The following is a 20501-nucleotide window of genomic DNA, read 5'->3' as shown; positions in this document are numbered from 1 at the left end:
GCTTGACCATTCGTGGAAATAATTGACCTAGGTGAGTTTTTAACATCATTCGTACTAAACTTAAATGTGAGATAGCATTTTGTTGTACAAATTTCTCAGTTACTCAGAAGTTTGCCTAGTTTGAACTTTTGCATAAATTATCAAGGCTTAGCGGTAATCCTAAAAGACTTAAAGCCCTCCTAGAATACGGCATTGACAAAAAATTACCAAGAGTTTGCAATCGGCAAGTCATTTTATTGTTTTTACTGAAATGCTAATTATGACGAGATTTGTGTTAATCTCCTCTCCGACCTGGATTTTGGTAATTGGGCTCTCAATTAATTTGAGGGGATTTGCATCCTTTGCTGTGTCAACAAATTTTTATTATGTATGTATATTCTGTGTATTGTGTCTGAACATTAATAATCTAAAAGTGCGTTTCGGGAAAATTAATTGAAGTAATTTCATCATCTAAAAATGTGAAGGGAAATCTTCTAAAGTCCACACAACATGCTTAAAAGGGCGTGCCATTTGAAATTTAATTTAATTTACAATCCGACCATTTGCAATTTTTTTATTTTTGTACATATAAAATAAGAAAGTGATAAGAACTATTTATAAAGGGGACTTTGTTAACATCGTACCGAAAGCGAATACTATACGTGCAATGCCAAGGACTTAACAAGAGTGCAAATTTCTTGCTGGTTTTGCTGCTATTGTTAATGTCGCTTTTAAGATGACAGACTTTGCAAATTGACTGAGCTGCGGCTAGTTAAAATAAAAGAACACATTTGTATTTCCACGTCTATAAACCAGGGAATAAGTGAAAAGGAGTAAGAATTCATCAGTGCATGATATTTTTTTGATTCAGTTTTATTCTTTCAGCTTCGCAGGTTTTGCCTCAGTTCCGTTTTTTTTCGCATTATAGGAAGAGCGAGTTGAAAACTGAAGGTAAATTAGTGTTATTAAAATTGCTGCACTGAAATAATTGCGCAGCTAAATGAGAATTTTAATGAAAATTCTTTGGTTTTGTTCAGTTGTCGTTGCTTTCTGTGTTGTATTAATAGTTGTTTTTATTTACGTTATTTTCCTGCGCTGGCCTTTGACTACAAGCTGTGCTGAGTATTTTTCAGTTCATGGGGTACTTGTGAATGGTATTTAAAATGCACAGAATCTCATTATTTTTGATGTAAGCTTAAATAGTTTTATGAATGTTTTGTTTTTGGTTTGTTTTTTTAGCGAAGGAAACCAAATAAAACGAAGCTGCGCATGTAAAGAGCATTTGAACACTCGAATCTTGTAAAGTGTACAATTAAACCCAAGCGATTGAGTTATGTTGCCTTTCAATCACTTTCAAATGAGTGCTTGGCACGCCCGTAGGCTTAATCCTTAAAAAATCATTACCCTTATCGCAGTCCATTTGAATTCCTGTAGCTATAGATCAAGCTTATCAGCGCAAAATATTTTCCTGTATAAAATAAATGCCAGCAGTTTATTATTGTAATTCGCATGCCAAATTTCTATAGAATAGAGGAGCGAGCTGAAACCAGGCCACAGTATTCGACCATTGTTGAAAAGACAGCACGCATAACACAAATACCACACAGCGAACAACAAGAAGGAAATCAGCGGAGCGGTAGAAAACAAAATCAAATCAAAAAGTTCACAAATATGCCAAAAGCAGCAACAAGAAAAAATATAACTGTGCAACACAACACAAAAATTAAGTTATAAAATTTTAAGGGCTAAGTGCGGTTTAATTTCCAAATGCCACGCCAGACCCAGACACAGGTGGGCTAGGCTGGGTTAGGGGTGTGGCAGCGTATGGATGGTTGGAATTTTGGTTTGGGCTGATTACCATAAGCCCAAGCTAAAGTAAACTGCTAGGGTTCAGGTTCGTTGTCGTTCTCTTCGTTGCCGGCGTCGGAAGCGGAAATCAAGAAAACAAAAAGAATGAGCTTAAATTGAGTCAAACTTGGTGGCGGCCGCACAGTTAATTAATAAATTTAGTTTCGTTTGACTTGACTGTTAAAATTGTGAGTTACAAGCGCACAAATTATGGCTTACAACAATGTCCCAACAGCCAACTAATAATAACAAGAACGAGAATAAACCGCGTCAAAGCTAAACAGTTAACATGACGGAGTCATAAAATTCCACTTTGCCAGTCGCCTGCCCTTTTTTAGCTGGGTGCGCGTCATATTAACATTTGAATTTCTCTGTGAAAACATGCGTCAATCACGTGATAAGCCGCAGTATTCGTCTTGTTTTTGTCTACGCCTTGTCATTTGCTAATTTTAATACTTGTCTCTATATTGTCCACTCATGGGCCTGGCCAAAGCATAGTAATTTTATCGTAAAGTTTACACGATTAACAGATTACAGAACATCACAATTATGTTTGTTAAAATTTCTTAGTTCTATGACTTGTTGCTACTGTTGTTTTTGTGTAAAAAGAAGACAAAATACCTGGGATCACGGCACTCCACCCTTAGATTGAAATTTTTTAATTGGTATTTCGTTTTACTTTTATTATAAACTCATTACTCTATTATTTATGTAATCGAGAAGGAAGTTTTTAAACAATTTCAAAGTTCTAGGTTAAAATGTCGCGAACGGTACAAACTTGATTTCCTCTTGTGTTTTACTGATCAAATCACCATATCTCACGGCAGCGCCCACGGCTGTCGGGCAGGTAGCCTGGCTGACAGGGAAAATCAATCATAGCAACCTCCATTATTTTTTCGGTTGTTGCTCCACCATATGACGATGGTTTCGTAGTTGTTGCTTCGTAGTCGGCCAACACTTGAGTCTCGTCTAGCTCCACGCATTGATTAGGCTTGCCGCGAATCACCTGGTTGTTGGGGCACTCTATGCGTTTCAGGCAGTACTTAACGCATGGACGTGGTGCTGCCACATTTGTAAGCTTCTTACTACATGCATAATGTGCAATGCATTGCGACTCCACGATTGGTAAGTTGTTGTTTATATAGAGCTGATTGCCTGTTTTCTCTGTAGTCGCCGTCGTCGTCGATGATTTCGTATCCCGGTGTAGTAGGCGTGTTAGCAAGTTCCCCTCTGCGGCGCTAAGCAGAACGCCAGTACAGAGCGCCAATACAAATAGCAAAAGTTTCATTTTCAAAATGTTTACGCTTGCAGCCGTCGACTGAGAAATGCGCCCGCTGGTTTCAGCTATATTCAAATAAATTGTAATCACCGAGCTAAGTCGCAATGATAACATGATAACCTTTAACCGCGCGTCAGACAGACCCAATAAAAGCAAACAAATATTCGCTCAGCATTTGGTTATTGACTTGACTATCAACAATACCCTGTGCTCATTATATTGGAAAATTATCCTATTGGGCTTAGGAGATAATGCCGAACCTTATATATAAATATTGCTAATCAAATAAGGCAAGGATTATTCAGTTAGAAACGTTAATCAGATGGTCTGCTGTAATTATGGCTACCGGTAGCGCTTAAACTGTTTAAGCAAAACTTTATACCAGAGGGCAGGGTATTTTCAAATCGACAATGTCCAATAAAAGAGTCCAATTCAATACTCTTACAGAGAATAATAATGTTGTCACAAAATATATGAAGCATTGAAGGAGGAGTATATAAATACTTCATCTGAACAACGACATAAATCATTACACATGTACAGGAGTATTTTAAATGCGGTTTTAAAAAAAATATTTTTCTGTTTGTTTTGTCTAAGAGTTTTTAATTTGTGCCTCTTGATGGCATCGCTAATTCAGTTCGACAGAGTCTCAAATACACTCACTATGCATTGATTTCACATCGAATACGTCTGGCAATGCAAACTCCGCAAGACAACTTTCCAGACATCTTGTTTATGACGTTATTAATGAATCATAATAAATGTGCATTAAGATTGGTGTTTCTGTTAAGGATGCACAGATTTTGGTTGCAGCGAAACTATTTGAATAATTGATATAAATTATATGCGAATGCTGTCAAAATGCATTTTATGTACAAGATTGATGATGATTATAAGAACCAATGAAAACCATTCTTTAAAGAAGTTCGAGCAGATGAAAACTAAGGCATTCGTTTTACTTTATAGCGAGTTATTGATGACAAGAGCTTGTTTATTTTTATGGGCCCTCGGTAGAAGTTTGCTGACCGTTATTCCCGGAGGCATGTACCTAATAAGTATTAACATTTATTGCCTTGGTGGGATGTCGTGCATAGACAAATGGATGCTTAGCCAGTAGCATACCGGAAATTGCCAAACACTGATACTTCCGCCGGAAATAAGCTCAATTGTTGTTGCTTCTCTTGGTGTGAGAATTTCAACGGAAGCATAGAAGCCAGAACTATGCGAAAAAAGCCCCTTAAGAAATTTTACTTTAAGTATAGTAAAGAGAAAACGCTTCACTGTTATATAACAGTGAATATATAGTTAATATAATATTAAGACAGTGGGAGCTGGGCATAGAATTTTCGCAGCAGAGACTAATATTACATTCCCCATAAAATACATGAGAAATGGAAAAAACTGTTGACGCAGGAACTCATTGAAAGCAAAAAAGATTAAAGTTAAAGTATATATATCAAGTATAAATTATAATAATAATTAAAGCCATGGAACGTATGAAAAACCATCCCGACAAATAAATACATTTTGTGACAACATTAAATAGTTTTCTCAGGCATATCGTTAATGCTCTATTTTTGGTAGAGGTCGACTTGAGCTGTGTTAGCTCCTGAATTTGGCTAAAAGTGACAAGCACTTACTTGCCAAAAGTTTAAGACCTCTCTCTTAGCACAGATATCATCTTTGCTTTATGCACATTTATTTAAAAGTGTAATGCTAATTTAGTTTTCATAGGCGCAAGTCATAATGAATCTATAACTATATTGTTTATTATGGACCCTATCGCTATTGCATTAATACTGAATGGATAAATCCAATTTAGGCAAGCAGAAGGAACTAATGAAAACTTACGTTTATTAGTTTGCTTTACAAAATAATTAATAACTAAGCTATTTAATAACTTACTCACTTTTCAAAACATTTTACTAGGTTTATTTGAGGCTATTATGTTTATTTAAATTTAAAAATGATGTCTAGGCACATGAATATAATATGCAATCCATCGGGCACTAAATTGCATAAGTACATACGCACGCAAAATTGCTGAAATGCTCTACATAATTGACCCGATAGCATTGAATTAGCGATAAAAACATAAATAATTTGCAGGTCGTGTTTAACCACAAAGGCAGCGGTAGCGGTTCCGCTTGAAATCGATTTTAGATTGGCAAATTGCTTTGTGGGCATCTTAACGTGGGTGGTAGCATTAGCCCACGGGTTTAAATGTGTACACTGGATTATTGCAGCAAAGTGTGACGTGTTTGTAACAATTTTCATTTAAATTTTGACCGTGAACGTTTATATAACTTTAGTAACCAATGTAATTGCATACAATCAGGCGCATACATATTTCGGTAGCGCCCAATTAATTGTAGAGATATTTAATAACAAACATTAATGCAGATTTGTAGAGTCAATGCTGCCATAATACTAAATCCGGCAGTTTTGTGAAAGTGCCTGCATGTTGCGAAAATTGCAAAGTCGGGGTATATATAATAATAGAACTAGGTCGAAATTTTCTACCCCCACAACTCGGTCAAATCTCATCCGATTTTCACGCGAAGTTTGGCTCTTTGTTTAATTATTTTATGCGTACCACGGGCAAGGCCAGGATATACCCGCTAGTTATAGATATTTTTTAGTTTTAACGTAGTTTGGAAACATATTTGTAGAAAAATTTGTGCAGTAATCAATTGCGAGAATGCGGTCTGGAACTCCATGCCATGCCGAGAGCACGACCAACGCCACTTAAGTTCAATTAAAACCGCACTTTTATTTGTTTGTACAACAAACACACTTGACCAGCTGAGCGACCATCCAGAGGACACTAACTCTTTCCAAGACCTTTTGGGCCTCTACCTCTACCGGCTGCTTTCATAGCCTTTCAGCAATGTAGCTCTGTGGTAGCGAAGGAAGTGGGTGTTCAGAGCTTTCAATGCAAGCCATTGTTTAACAATTAACCGCAAATTGAATGCAATTAAATAAATAACGGTGTTGAACCCTTGCGTAAACGTTCGTAGGCGTCGTTGCAACTTTACCTTTGTTATGCCAATACCAATGTTAAAGTAAACATACGCACATGCTCTGCACATGAGCACCCAGCTGTGTTGTACAAATGAAATGAAATATTACGTATACGTCACATTGGTCCATTTGCCAGTTCACCCACACAAAAACAACAATGGCTGCCAGTTGAGCCGACTACTGGTCGAGTATTTGTTTAAGGTATTGTTGTAACTGTCGTTCGACTAGTGGCAAATGGCACTGGCTGTGAAAAAAACAATTTATTGAAGGCAGCAACGTGCCAATCATTAACAGCGAGCGTCGATTATTTGCGGGCGAATGAGGCCTGAAAAGCAGTAAGCCCGTATTCAACCCATTGTAATTTTTTTAGCGTTTGTGATTTTGATTGGATTGGGAAAAGATTTGCACACCTCTATATTGATTAATCACAATCTCTTTTGGCATTAAAGCGATGTGCAATTTATGCTCATTTAAAAGAGAAATTGCGTTCAAAATATTGTTGTGACCATTTTAATTTTTTTGCTATACTTGCTATTGCCCAAACATCCAACGATTCTATTTCCTTCATGAAGTTGAAGCTCTTATTTTTTGTTTTAACCATATTGTTTGAAAAAGACATATCAACTTATTGCTTGCGTTTAAGCTTAGTTTTTATTTTATAGACATGGATGCGCATACATTCCTTAAACAAATAGAAATATATCACAAAATGAATGAAGAGCCCAACTAGCTAGCACGAAACACGACACGCAAAAGTCAAATGTCAGTATGACATGCAAAGTTCTTGTCACACATTGCGCCTTGTCACACATTGAGCCTATGTTCTATTTGCAGTCCCAATTTGAAAGGCTGCCTTTTGATGATTGCTACATATTTGGCTCGTACATTGCCGGGCTTACATTGAAATCAGTTCAGTCAGATGAGGACACCTTATGTTTGCATGACAATTTATTAGTTGGTGTTTGATAAAATTGATTTGATCCGTGGCTGGAAAATTGCCTTACAAATGAAATGGCAATTGTATTTGTTGTGCGAATTCGAGTCGCAAATAATTAAGCACAAAAGATTCCATAAAAAACAAGGGGGTGGTATATATAGTATAAGGAGTAAATCTTTTTATTGTGCAAATACTTATTGTGCATAATAATATGTAAGATAATCAACCAAACTGAACTAAAACATAGGATATAGTGGCTGTAATGACTGTATTCATCTGTGGCTATCTCAGCAGTCAATTTTTATAAATGAGAGTATATTAAACGGTTTCCGGAAAAGTTCACTCCCGACTTATTGCCGAAACTGTTTTTTTTATTGAGACAATTGGCATGCCTTTTGATCCAACAGCAACAACAAAGATTCGGTTCGAGTCCGCTTTTCGTAATACTTATTGTTATAATATATATCCGCTGTAGTGGGTGAACGCAATGATGTTGGCCGTTTTTTTGGTTCGTCTCATGTTCAGCAATTGTAATTGAAGTTTGTAGTTAAAAAGTTTTTCGAACCGTGCAGTCGGTCATTAAAACAAAATGATTTCAACTTGGCTTTCGGGGCAATAACAGCATGAGAGGAACTCGAGAAGAGGGGGAAGTGTTGTTTTAATAGCCCCTTTATTTTATTCATCCACAATTAAGTTATTGGCGTTATTAATGTTTGTACTTAAAGACAAGAAATTAAATAGAGCTTGGCAAATGAAGCTATGCCTTGGGTTGACTAGGTAGGTACCCGGTACCCAGATCCGAGCAGCCGTTTTTATCCATTTTTATTGAAGACTAGAGGGCCCTTCTAATTGGCTTTGTCCGAGGCAAGTTTTGTTCTAAGATATTACATTTTCCTAGCTTCTGCCAATTGAAAATTTCATTCCTGCCCTTGAACGCCACTTCTATTTAAAAATATCTTTAAAGTACGTCGAATAAAGAACCGTAAGTTGGAATCAACGGTTTCCGCCCATGTTAGACAGCAGTGGATATCGCGTAAAGCGTATCAAAAATGAGCTTGAGGCCAACAACGCTTTCTGGCAATTCACTACAGTAAAAATATCTTGAAAAATCCATTTCTCCTGTGTCCTATTGGAGGATAAAAATTTTTTATTACTGCTTAAGAAAACGAGTTGGTAGAAAATTATATTATGCGTACCACTTGTTTATTTCACTGAAATTGTAGATATGTAGGGGTGGGTCGGAGGAACTCGAGATTGCGTAGTGAAAATTGTGTAGGCCTAGCCAAAATAAAGTAAAAACTTTTTGCGGAATTCCTTAAAGTACAAAACAATAGATGACTATTCTGAACAAATTCTTGTTTAATATTGAGCTATTTCGAAATTATGAAAAAGGAACAGATCTTTGTACTTTACTTATTGGTGTAAGGTATTACGAGGTAGCTATTTTTCTTTGGGTGTCTGTGGGCCAATGCCAGGGCATTAATACTTGTGCAGTCTTTGAAATTGTTTAATGGTTATGTGTGCAAATACACAGACATAGGTGGAATATGCTGTGGTACTAAGTATTTGAAGGCATCCATTCAATTGCATTGCATGTTGTTTTAGTAAGACGACTGTTAAACGTCCTCGCTTAAGTACTTGTATAATTCTAGCGTTTTAGGCCTTAAGTAACCTTCGCTAAACAAATTATAGCTATAATGCAGGTAATATATTATTTTTGTATAATATGGTAATTTGATTAATCTGGGAACTAAATTAATTTTCCAGATATTCGCGTGTGCCCTTAAAAATGCTAACTACACGAATATGTTTTAACAAATGAGAGGCACCTAATTCAAATTTCCTAGCAATTTTAGTAACCAAGACATGTAAATGAGGTGACTATACTCAGCTAGGCTTGTGCTCAATTAGGATAAACGTCGCCGGGAAATGTTGATTTAAATGTGAATGATGGTTTTCATAGCCTCTAGAGCAGGTTATAGCTGAGTAGCCTTTCGTGGCTTGACAGTTGCGTGCGTTGCTTACGACAGACTTGCACGTGCTTGGGGCTGGGATAACGCCAAACAGTCTATAGACTTTCATACCAGTATATAGTCGTTTGGTTGAGCTTTAATGTCAATTAGATTCTCTCGTGCCAAGCGGGCATGATTGCGGAATATGTATGTATATGTGGATGAACCACTTGTAAGTGGAATCATATTCCGCTTGATCCTTACAGTTTCTGAGATGTGTACGACCCGACCAAATATGGCAAATATCGAAATCTTATCGCACGACTAACGAAGTAACGCCATTAGGTGGCATGACCTTTACGACAAATAACGGCATAATAAACAAGTAATATTGCTAGTCTGGGGTGCCCGACTGGGGGATACCCTGAACCTGATACTACCACCGCTTCATATTCCACAGCTATACCAGGAATTGAGTTTCATCAAAGACAAACTGAATAAGAACGGCAGCACGGTCCTACATAATACAAAACAATCGCAATTGCAATTCTGTTTATAGAATATCAATATGACGCGAATGTTTGTAATGTATATGATGATGCTGATGAAATTTCGATAGGGATTTTTATCGATTGCTGGATACGGGACAAGTTTTTGATTATCGGTTAATTCTGTTTTTGTTAAGCTATCTTGATAAAATTTTCTGCAGTAAGTCTAATTGTGCTATAGAACTTTAAATTATTCTCAAAAATAGCATTAAAAGTTATCAAATAAATTTTTAGCAGGGTGTAGGCGATACTTAATCTGTATGTACTCTTCTAGAATCTCTTATTTGGTGATTCTAGTTCTTAAAACCTAAAAGATTTGCTTTAAAACCGGAGGTCGATATTAATGGAAACGGATGAAGCTATCGGCTTTCGGAAACAAACTCGTACTGTTCGGGTACTAGTAGGACCTACGTTCAAAATTTATTTTGAAATCGACGCGATCATACATGCGGACAGACGGACAGATCGACCAAGAAAATATATACTTTTTGGGGTCGGCGAATGCTTTCTTTGGCCTGTTACATACATTTGCACAAAACCATTATATCCTTCCTACCTATTTTCAGTAGGTTCGGGGTATAAAAAGGCAACAACCGGTCATTAAGCAATAACAGTGGTGATGAGGGCGGGGTGAAGTCTAATGAAATTCCGGAGAAACATGTTCTCGCCTGATAAGCTACCATTGGTCAGCTGGCTGCAATGTAAAGCGGATGGCATGCAATGTTGTCCCAAATGTGCACCACACAGGCAAAGGTGCGGAAGCGAGCGTGACGTTATTGAGCGAGAATGTTGGGTTTAACCAAATAAAATATGAGAACCACAAAGGCGCATGGTTCAAGTCATTTTACTATAGGACATAAAGCTCAAGAGCTTGAAGGATTAGCCATTTTCTCTGTGAGGATCTTGGAGAGAATTAAAGGTTGCCGTCTTAGTTCTACCCCTCCCTCGTAGTGCCTTGAACAATTGGGCAGTTGCTTGGCCAACTTTCAAGCATTTATGTTAATGAAAAGAAAACGCCTTACGCGCAAGGTTTAACATTCAACGCTCACCACCTGGCGTTCAACATAAGCGTCATTGTTTTATTCTTAACGGGCACACCCCGAAACGTTTCCGTCGCATGATCCTGCGCTGAATTTTATGCAACGATTGTCAGTACGGGCAATCCCACCCAATCCCGGCCCTTGCTCGGTTCCTTTGTGTGGGCAAACAAAGTACGAGATAAACTTTTGTTCTGCATGAACTTTTCCGTCGCTGCTGTTGCTGTGCCATTATATTTTTTACTTACTTACAGACAGTTCCTGTTTTTTCGTCCACATCTTATCAAAATTAGTTAGGCATAATTCAAACCGGACTAGAATTATTTAAATGTTTTCATCTTTCTCGGAAGGTTGCGTTGTCGACGCAATGGCAAATTGTCTATTGTCATATTTGGCTATTAAATGAATGATCACACAGAGGCTTGCTTCTGAATATTATTTCTTATTATTTTTCCATTTAATTATCTGCTTAGTTCTTGTTGCTCTAATCTGGAATCGATACATGCATGGGTATAAGGTTTTAACATGCAGAGTACTTGGCTCTGAGTTTAAATTGTATGCTATTCAATTTACTAGCCTCTGCTCCAATGGATGTGCAGAATGTGTTACTGTGAGCAATCAGACAAAAAGCGCACCAACACTTACCCTGCCCAACCGCTCAATCTAACTTCGCAACCACCAATGCTATGAATTATGTAAATCTCAAGCGGCTAACGTTACAGACACGACCTGAAAGCCTGTCGAGAAAAAATCAAACAAAATCGATTGATGTACAAATTTTTTTAACATCCGCAAACAATTTGCTCCTGCCTGGAGGAGGCAGCCTTTTGATTTGTGCTCCAGTGTCAGGCGGACTAGGAGCTAGAAGTGTTGTTGCTTGAATACTTCATTGCCAGCCTGCTTCTAAATTATGTAGATTTGTTTCAGCATAACGCTTGCGTAAGGGGGTTTGTGTGTGTGTGTGTTTTTTTTTTCTGAACACAGAGGATCTTTGCTTTGCTCCGACGTACAACATTTTAAACCGTCATTAAGCTGCGCCCATAAATATCAGGGCGCCTTCTCTTCTACGGCTTTCGCTTTTGACTGTAAAATTATGTAAATTTATTGGGCAATAGCATTGCCCTTTTGCTGTTTCTTTAGTTTGGCCTTGTTTTCGCCACTGAGTAGATGCTTGTAAATTGTACCGAATTATTGCCAGGCGGACACCAGCAGATAGTTAGTTTGTTGTTGCTGTTCTGTGTCATGTGTTTAATGCGTAGGGTATTCTTTATTCGATATTAAGGATATTTTACTTTAAATTTTAGTTAACGCCTTTTTGTATTTTGCTTATGAAACTTGTCCTTCTCGCCAAGCCATTATCGCACTACATTTGAGAGCGAAAACTTTTTGCAGTTTGAAAAAATCAAATCAGTTGAAAATTAATTTAATTCGCACTTGGCTTCAAAAGTTCTCCTTTCGTGTAGCTTTATGATTTTCCTGCATCTATTTCTTATTTGCTAGACGAAAAAAAACGGGATGCAAATTTTTAATTATAAAAGTTTGAATCGCACTTGTCGCCCCGCTGCTAGTCCATCTGTTCGTCACTGAGCACACTGAAAAGCAGAAAGCAATGCTAACCATCTGAAATTGTTGCTAGCTCACGCAGTGAGTGCTGACGGCGCCCTTGCCAATTTTACCAATACTAATTATGATTTTATTTTCAGCCGATTCCTTACAGTTGAAAGTGCAGCTTTCTGTTTCGTTCCTTTTTTTTGTGCCATTCCCGAGTTGCTCTGTGGAAAGTTTGCTTCTTGGAGCTCTGAATTCCAAGTGTAGTTTATGTGAATGTCCTGAGAGTTTGCTCGTGGCGCAACTTAATTAATTTTACATTGCTTTGAGTTTTCCGCGATAGCTGTCAGAAAAGTGTTCAAATGATAAACGAGCTAATTAATATGCGCTCAAAGTTTACACTCTACCCATGCTAGCAACATAAATGGCAGCAATTGTCGCTTGTGGCTGTGCAATTATCCATTATGCGTTTTGCAAAAATTTGTTGAACTGCAATTGCACAGTCCAACCAAAAATGATTTCTGCAGCTATGCCAGTTTTTGAGCCAGTTGCTGGGTCGGTCAACGACATTGTTGGAGGCACTGCAGCAGCTGGATACGTAAATTTCATTAAAATTCATGTGAAATATATTGAGACTTGCATGCATAATGGTCACTAAGTTTGAAATGTGCAGAAACTTGTGTCAAGTGTGCCTCTACATACCGGTGCAGGCCTTGCTCAAATATGCAAATGCCACCATAGAAAGGGGGACGTTGCTGAGTTGCAACTTTAAATAACAGAATTTTCCGGGAATGGTAGCTCACCTCGGCGTCCTTGCTTTCCTTTGCGTTTTTCTAAAAATGGAGCTCAAGTAGTTTTTCGCTCTATAAAATTTCATGCATAAACTTTAGAAAGTGCTTAAGTTTTTATAATTTAAGCCTAGCACGTATGCGGTGTCCACTGCCGTACAAAGGAGCTAAGAACTTTTCGAGTTAGTTTGTTACTGCTGGAATATGTATGTATGTTGTTGAACAAAAATGTTATTAATCCCTGAAACCGCTGAGTGGTTTTAATTTAAACGCAATTGATAACATTTCAAACTCTTTCTAAATTATATGGGGAGTCTTCTCTGAACTAAAGTTCGAGATCAGACCGGTTCAACTTGTTATGGTTGTTATGTAGAATATAAATGAGTTCGAGTTCAATTTTGTAGATACTTGGCAAACACATAATAAATATGCATTTGAAATCCGCAACATAAATTAAAAGAAGTTTTCATTTTTATTTTACATCTAATGCTTTATTTGTATTTGATTAATTTAGATATTTTTATCGGTAATGTTTCTTATGCACAATAATCATATAAGTACCACCATAATTAGCATATGACTAGTTAGAATTTAGTGAATTTTATAAATATACTTTGGTTGCTTGCGTAGCGACCCAGCAATGATCTTCTATGAGAAACTTGGTTTGATGAACTTTTGCGTTTGCTTTTTAGTTAATATATATGCAGAAAATACATACTATTGTTATTTTTTTTACTTGTCTGATTAACTTGATGCTACTGTAAATTGTCGACTTGTTAATTCTTCAATTACAGTAATTATATCATTACCAATGCTTACGAGTTCGCTTCTTAGTGGCAATGTATTATACACACATAATTATTTAATCTCTTATTCGACAATTTATTTCAAGTGCAACTACACAAAAGTCGTATCTGTATGGGTTCATATTGCATGCTTAAAATTAGCTTGGCCGTATTTTGTGGCTTTATGAAAATGAAAAATATACAAGTACGATCGTACAACTGCTAGGTGCAAAAGCTGATCAAATACAGCGCTCAATGTCCTTGTATTTACAAGTACTTTAATTAGCTGATCTTCATGGCTTATTTATAATCTGTATTTTAGTTTGTTAAAATGCGTGTTTTTGAATTTTATATTAGGGTTTATTTTAGTTTCCTTGGTATTGGTGGTACAACATGTCTTCTTAAATGCTAATTTTCATTCGAAACGTTACTCTAAATTAATGTGGTTGGTGCACTTACAACTAAGTTGAGCGAAATAAATTAAAACACAAACAAAAACAGGAATATTAAAAATACCTTACAGCTAACATTTTACAGTGGTGTTTCGTTTGCTATTCATAGGTATTTATGATTTCATTTTAAACTAAATAATATCACTATATAATGCTGGCTTAATTTACATATTTTATTTACGCATTGGAGTTTTTATGAAATACTTAAAATGTAATTCACATTCAAATATCTAATGCATATTTACATGACCTAGTTCGAGTGGATTATCCTACTATGGATTTGCTGCTTTCATATTCTCATATATTGCATTCGCATTTTGCCCTTTATAATACTTTTTTTTTCATTACTCGCATTTTTTTCTCTGCCCTCATGAAGTATCTAATTTAATCGCTGACAAAATGCTTGAAAAATTATTTACATTGGAGGTTGTTAAGTTTTTGCCTAATTTTTGTATATATTTTTTTATAAATCTAATCTGGGTGTCTCTTTGGTTTGTTTTCTGTAGTACCTGTACGAAATAATTGATTAAATTTAAAGGTGGTATTAAAAGCAAAATATACAATTTAAATAGGTTTAAGTAGTGAATGTGTTTTACAGATGCACATTTAAATAAATGAAATAATGTTGAAAGCTAATAGTAGCTTGTAAAGCGTGTAGTTTATAGATCTTCTTCATATTTTCCCTGGCTTTTTTGGCAAAGAATCAAGTTAAGAAAAATACAAATTTAACTTTATAAGTAATCAAGTTTCTCGGCGCTTCATTGCTTCATTGATGAATGTAGGGCTTACCCCAAGCCCAACCCAAGTCGGTCAAACTGGCTATTCCGTAAGCCAAAGGCAAGCAACAGTGCTCCACGTAGGAGCAAACAATGGGGTATAGCGTTTTGTAGGCTGCTGAGTGCGCCACTGTTGCTGCGCGACTTTGAACTGGCGACCACTTCGGCGTCCTCGGGCGCAATGTCCATGCTGTTGCTGGCAACGATAAATTGGAATATATCGCTGACCTGCAGGAATAGCAGCAAAAAAAAAATAGGTAATAATATATTTGCAGAAATAATGATTAACTTTTCGGCACTTTATAAAGTACTAAAGTATTTGAACCTAACCCTCGCTTGACTTACCTCATTCCAACCATATCGGTTTTTAGCTTGAACAATCGCTTCGTAATATGCACCTGGATGCAGATGCTTAATAGTGTAAGACATGATATGAGTAAGGGGCTCAGAGGCTGGACGATGTTCGGGAGTGAGAATAAAATCGTGCCATCTTCCTGGCTGCTGAAATGTGTCATTCATCTAAGACAAAAAATTGTATATAATGAAATTAGGGCGTTTATGGGAACATTTCTCAGTTCTACGTTTTGACAGCTTCTTTATATTATAAGAGTGATCTATCATGTACTTACCAGTACCCGCCGATAGAGCAGGCGCACCTCCTCTAGAGGAGGATAACTATCGATTTTCCATGTCAAATTGTAGCTATCAGAAGAACGTCCCCACTTTGGCGAGTAAAACTCAGCGGGGCCAGGCCGACCAGACAGTTCCATATACTTGCGGGAGCGTCCCAAAGAGTTATCAGCTACGCAACTGTATAAGTGCAAATAAAATCAAATTACTTCAGACTGTCTTACTCTAGGCAAATCTGCTACACATGCTGCTGATGTAATTTTTATAAAAAATTATTGCATAGGTATTATTGCTTTCAATAATTTAAATGATATTTGGTTTTACATTTAATTTTGTATAACCCAGTAACCTGTCTGTTACCAGAAGTTTTTGCATTGGCAAACAACTCTCAAAGGAGGTTGCGCGTCCGCATTTGGAAAATTGTGTCAACTTAACTAATCTAATCACGTCTATGTCAGAAGCCACTTGCAGCCAAAAGGTAAGTGGTAGTGGATGGGTTGTGGTTGTCCCACATAGTTGCCGGCAAAAACAAAAACTTTGTTTATGAAATATTGTGTCAACGTGGCGAAAGTTCCACTTCCTTAATATGTTTCAGACAGATTGACATTGACGTGGCACAACTTGTTTGCTTATGTAATGGTCAGGACACGGTCATGGGTACGCTAGAGAGTATTAATATATAACAAATAATGAAGAGACAATAACTTGTGTGTAAGCCCAGGCAACTGTCCATCAAGTTTTATGGAGAAGGTTATAGTAAAAGTTCTTGAGGTTTTTCTTTGTTGTCGTATAAGTTGTCTGTTTGTTCAGTACAATCAATGGCTTGAGCTGCTCAACTTACCTATAGTTGCCAAAGTCCTCCTGCTGGATGTGACGTATGGTAAGTGTGTGTCGATTGGCTCTTGTGTTCATAATTCGCCGATCGGTTGTTTGAATCGGAAATGAGTTTTGGTACCAGGACACCTGCAGTTTGAAAATGCCAAACAATATAAATTGTAGAAAAAGAAACCTTGAATCCTCTTTTAGTTTGTGTTAGTAGTAATAAAATAAAAAGAATACATATAATTTATGGTGTCGAAGATGTCGTTCTGCCTATTACATGCATTTTACACAAAACCATTTCAATGGTTTCTGGGTGTAAAGATATGTATCCAATTATAATATAACGTATCATTAAAAATCAAACCAACCGTTGCGACCGGATCAGCGTAAACAATGCAAACGAGTTTTGCCTCGAATCCTTCACCAGAGTGTATCCAGGATTTTTCCACTTGAATATCCGGTGGGTCTGCGCGCATTGACACACATACAAACAAAAAAACACGTGAAGATAATTGGTTGGATTTCCAATCATAAGACATCCGTCAAGCCGCATGTTTAATTTGGATAATTATGAATTATTTCAAGAGTGCTTTGCTTATTTCATAATGTTATCAATTAATGCGTATTACACTACTTACATAAAACATCCAGTCGCATATCCACCGTAACTGGGTCGCCGACGCCATTATCGGCGGTGCATTGATATACCCCCGCTTGTTGGCGCTCCAATTTGTCTAAAGTTAGTATAGGTCCATCACCAATTCTAGCCGGCGATTTTCCAGTGCCGCTCTATCAAAATACAATTTTAAATTACTTTCATTATTCTTTTGCTTGTAGGCAATAAGTGTAAAGTTCTCGAGGGCGAGTAAAAAATGTTAAAAGTCAACTGCAGTTGGCAACTGAAAGTAAAAAGAAATGAAAAAGAAAGATCTCTTGACTTCAAGTACGCTCTGCAGGAGTTAACCTGGTGTCCTTCTTTCGGTTACCTTACACAACTAGAGGTAAACACCAAAAGAAGAAGAAGAACGATAAGACACAAGGGGCTATGTGGGAGTCATGTCTAGTACTTGTATGTAGCCAGTCAGCTTTTGGTTGCGACCATTTTGTTTTTGGCCAAGTAACGCCAACGGGGAACACGTGTCGATGTCTGCTCTAAAGGCAAGCAGAACATCGAACTTGGTTAGAAGGGGTCGTGTTAAGGTTGCGGAAATGACAGTAGATTGAAGCGAAATTAAATGGCATACAACTTACGAGAAAGGTTTGAAAGTCAACGACTGCGTTTAAATATGGAGCGCAAACTATTTGCTGGAACATGAAGAAACCGAGTGATTGAGCTTCGCCCATGTCAAGAGCAAGGCATGCAAGCAAACAAATCGAACGGAAATGTCTTATGTGCCAAAGTGCAAAAAGGCAAACAAGAATGAGCAGGGCAGAAGGTAGACACACACATATTTTTTTGACTATATTAAGAAATTTGCCACTTGTTTTATTGAAAGCTTGCTAACTCTCTGTTAAATTTGTAGGTTGTAGGTTACTTCTGTTTGACATTTGCCAATGTATACTGTTTCATCAAAACGTTTGTGGTTTTATGCAACGCCTCACTTTCTATTCAACCTTAATTAAATCACACTTGGGTATGCGTGTGTACGTGGGCAAACGATTTCTAGTTTAATATTTGTAAATGTAGTGTTTATTTGTGTGTGACAGAGATATAGAATTCTTGGCCAGATTTTACACTGATAATAAAAGCATATTTCCATATGAGAGGTATTTTTTTTGAAGCTAGCCCTTTGTTATGTGTAATTTGTCGCAATATATTCCTTAACCCAACTTATTATTATATTGTAAAAATTACCTAGTGGCGTAACCTAAAGAAACTTCTGAGATCTATTGTTTGCTGCTTATCGAATATTTTAGTATTGACAACACCTATATTTTTTGGTCTGAAGAACAACACTTACCTTTTTGGTCCAGTAAATTGATGGTACCGGATTACCGGATCCCTTACATTCTAGCGTAATAGGTCCGCCCTTGCGTGCCTGCAGCTGTCCAGATGTGGGGATAGCGCGAACGCTTGGAGGCACTGTTTGTATGGAAAATAATAGTTTTGAAGATTTAAAAGGGTTTAATAAACTATTTGCTTACAATTTAGGTTTGATATGTTGTAAGTGTACATAAGTGTGCATAAGTGTACTCACCCAAAATTTCGACTGTGTGTACTTGATCACGATTTATTTTGTCACTGATTTGGCAAACGTAATCCCCTGCATCTTGCGGCTCCAAATCTGATATCTCTAAATTATAACCATCTATCAGTCTTACGCGCTCATCCCGTGTTACCATGATGTTGGAGGCGGTAAGCACATTTGTGCCACGGCGCCACAACAAGACGAAATTGCCTGCAACAAAAGCAAGCAGAGCGCAAATTCAGGAACAGACAAAATATTAAAGGCGCATACGAAAATATCTTCGCCTGTTGTCCTCCTTGTTAGCTGGAAAATTTATTGTGAATCGCCACAATACAAATATAAAGCAACTAAGATATACATATACTTTCAAGAAGCTAAATAGACGACATTAAAGCGGACAGCAGGTTCACATTGTAGTTGTCGTCTAGTCGCATAGACAAACACACACATTCATGCAGCCATATACAGATACAGACATCTATCTAAAATGCTATCCGCTTTGCCAGGCCCCAAGTCGCTTGGTCGGTTTGCTGAGCTGTGTACAGACTACAGATTCTCTCTTTTGCCTGACTATCCCATTGCTGGCGAGATTTCGAGTGTGTCCTAGTGCTTTCATCTATTTTTTAGTGTGTTTGTTCATATAAATGACATAATTTCGTAGATGTTGTTGGCAGATTTTTCTTCCATCTTTTTGCATATTTAATACAACTTACAGTTTTTATAGCCGTTACAAAATACAAATTTGTTATACGAGATTACAAGACACATTATTTATTTATTATCGCATAGGCTTAGGCTGGGAATGTGCATTCACGATAAATTTAAGAAAAGTTTAACACAATAATTTCGGGAGCTTTGTTATAACTATTTACTAAGTGAAATTTGAATTAAATGTTGCTGCGAGGACCTACTTTTTGTACACAGTCGTTTACAATTTGTTGGACTTTTTAATAAGGTAATCAGAACATACACACGCTCACCTAACCGTGCATGCGGTTGGTCTTTTGATTGTTTCCATTCTTTCCTTTAAAGGCTTAAAATATGAAATTGTGCTTACAGAGAAGAGTTAGATTTCGTTTACTTATTGGCAAATTGTTTCTGAGATCGCATTATTTACAAATATATAAAAACACTAATGAACCGAAAAAGCTCTGCTTCTGAATACACGACTGGGGGATAGCTTGTAGTAAAGGGAAACTATACCGTTAAGTGTATAAAGGGTTGTTATATGTTCACAACAATTTGAATTTGCCACAACATTTAGGTGGGGTACTTTAGCCGCAACGACATAACCCAGTTAAAAATAAGTATATGTTAGGGGACCACGTACATATTAACGTGGATACAAGGATAAACGTTGTCACATTGAATATTTCAGCAAAAAGAACTGTCTCTTATAACTTTTTATTTCTGCCCCTTTTTGGCCGTCTATAAAGTCGTCTTAAGCGAATACAATCATCTTTTTATTGCTTTGATTATTATTGAATCGGATTGAGTTTTCCCGTAAGTGTTGGCCATTTGTTCGAGGCCCAGTTGATGGTAAAAGGAGGGTTTTGTTCCTCTTCTTTTGTGAGTTGCGTCCGTTCGCTCTGGTCTCGAATTGTATGCGGATACATTGGCTTACCGTGCGAGGTTATTGATATTATTTAGCTGAGCAAAAATTGTATTCATTGGGTAATAAGAATTGAATTTTATAGTCTTTTTTTATAGACACGAATTTGTGCAGAATAAGAAAGGGTTGGCTAGCAAATTGGACTCATTTTTTAAACTTTTTTAAGAGACTTAAATAAGTTGTGCGTATGTATGTGAAAGGCGGAGAGAGGTATCTCCATAAATTATTTATATCGGCACAAACAGTCATCAGATATAGGTTTTTAAGAATTTCTCGCAAATTAGAAGAGCTAGAT

At 37.0% G+C, this 20501-nt stretch overlaps 3 protein-coding genes across 9 annotated transcripts in view; 1 reads left to right on the top strand and 2 right to left on the bottom strand.

Moving 5' to 3' along the window:
• The window catches only part of Nha2 (Na[+]/H[+] hydrogen antiporter 2), a 164356-nt gene that overhangs the window by 16553 nt on the left and 127302 nt on the right, over positions 1 to 20501 (top strand). For all 7 annotated transcript variants that reach the window (XR_010437804.1, XR_010437805.1, XR_010437803.1 and 4 more), the window contains one exon: positions 2 to 31. The gene's annotated coding sequence lies outside the window, so the exon portion shown is untranslated. The remainder of the gene's footprint in view (position 1; positions 32 to 20501) is intronic.
• On the bottom strand, positions 2471 to 3158 carry Gbp3 (Growth-blocking peptide 3). The gene has a single exon (XM_064696170.1). It carries the CDS (start codon positions 3113 to 3115, stop codon positions 2636 to 2638), a length of 480 nt encoding a protein of 159 aa, XP_064552240.1. The 5' UTR covers positions 3116 to 3158; the 3' UTR covers positions 2471 to 2635.
• The window catches only part of klg (klingon), a 67360-nt gene continuing 60297 nt past the window's right edge, over positions 13439 to 20501 (bottom strand). The window contains exons 4-11 of the mRNA XM_064696164.1: positions 18604 to 18804; positions 18367 to 18488; positions 17044 to 17194; positions 16774 to 16871; positions 16425 to 16546; positions 15583 to 15763; positions 15299 to 15472; positions 13439 to 15181 (exon numbers count right to left, since the gene is read on the bottom strand). Of these exons, the coding sequence (XP_064552234.1) occupies positions 14963 to 15181; positions 15299 to 15472; positions 15583 to 15763; positions 16425 to 16546; positions 16774 to 16871; positions 17044 to 17194; positions 18367 to 18488; positions 18604 to 18804 (1268 nt within the window). The 3' untranslated portion in view covers positions 13439 to 14962. The remainder of the gene's footprint in view (positions 15182 to 15298; positions 15473 to 15582; positions 15764 to 16424; positions 16547 to 16773; positions 16872 to 17043; positions 17195 to 18366; positions 18489 to 18603; positions 18805 to 20501) is intronic.

The sequence above is a fragment of the Drosophila montana genome, unplaced genomic scaffold, assembly GCF_035044405.1.
Source record: "Drosophila montana isolate Dmon_TW-CO22-7 unplaced genomic scaffold, ASM3504440v1 contig_3835_1, whole genome shotgun sequence".
NCBI lineage: Eukaryota > Metazoa > Arthropoda > Insecta > Diptera > Drosophilidae > Drosophila > Drosophila montana.
The sequence above is the reverse complement of the archived record's forward strand: the minus strand, read 5'-3'. Positions and strand labels throughout refer to the sequence as shown.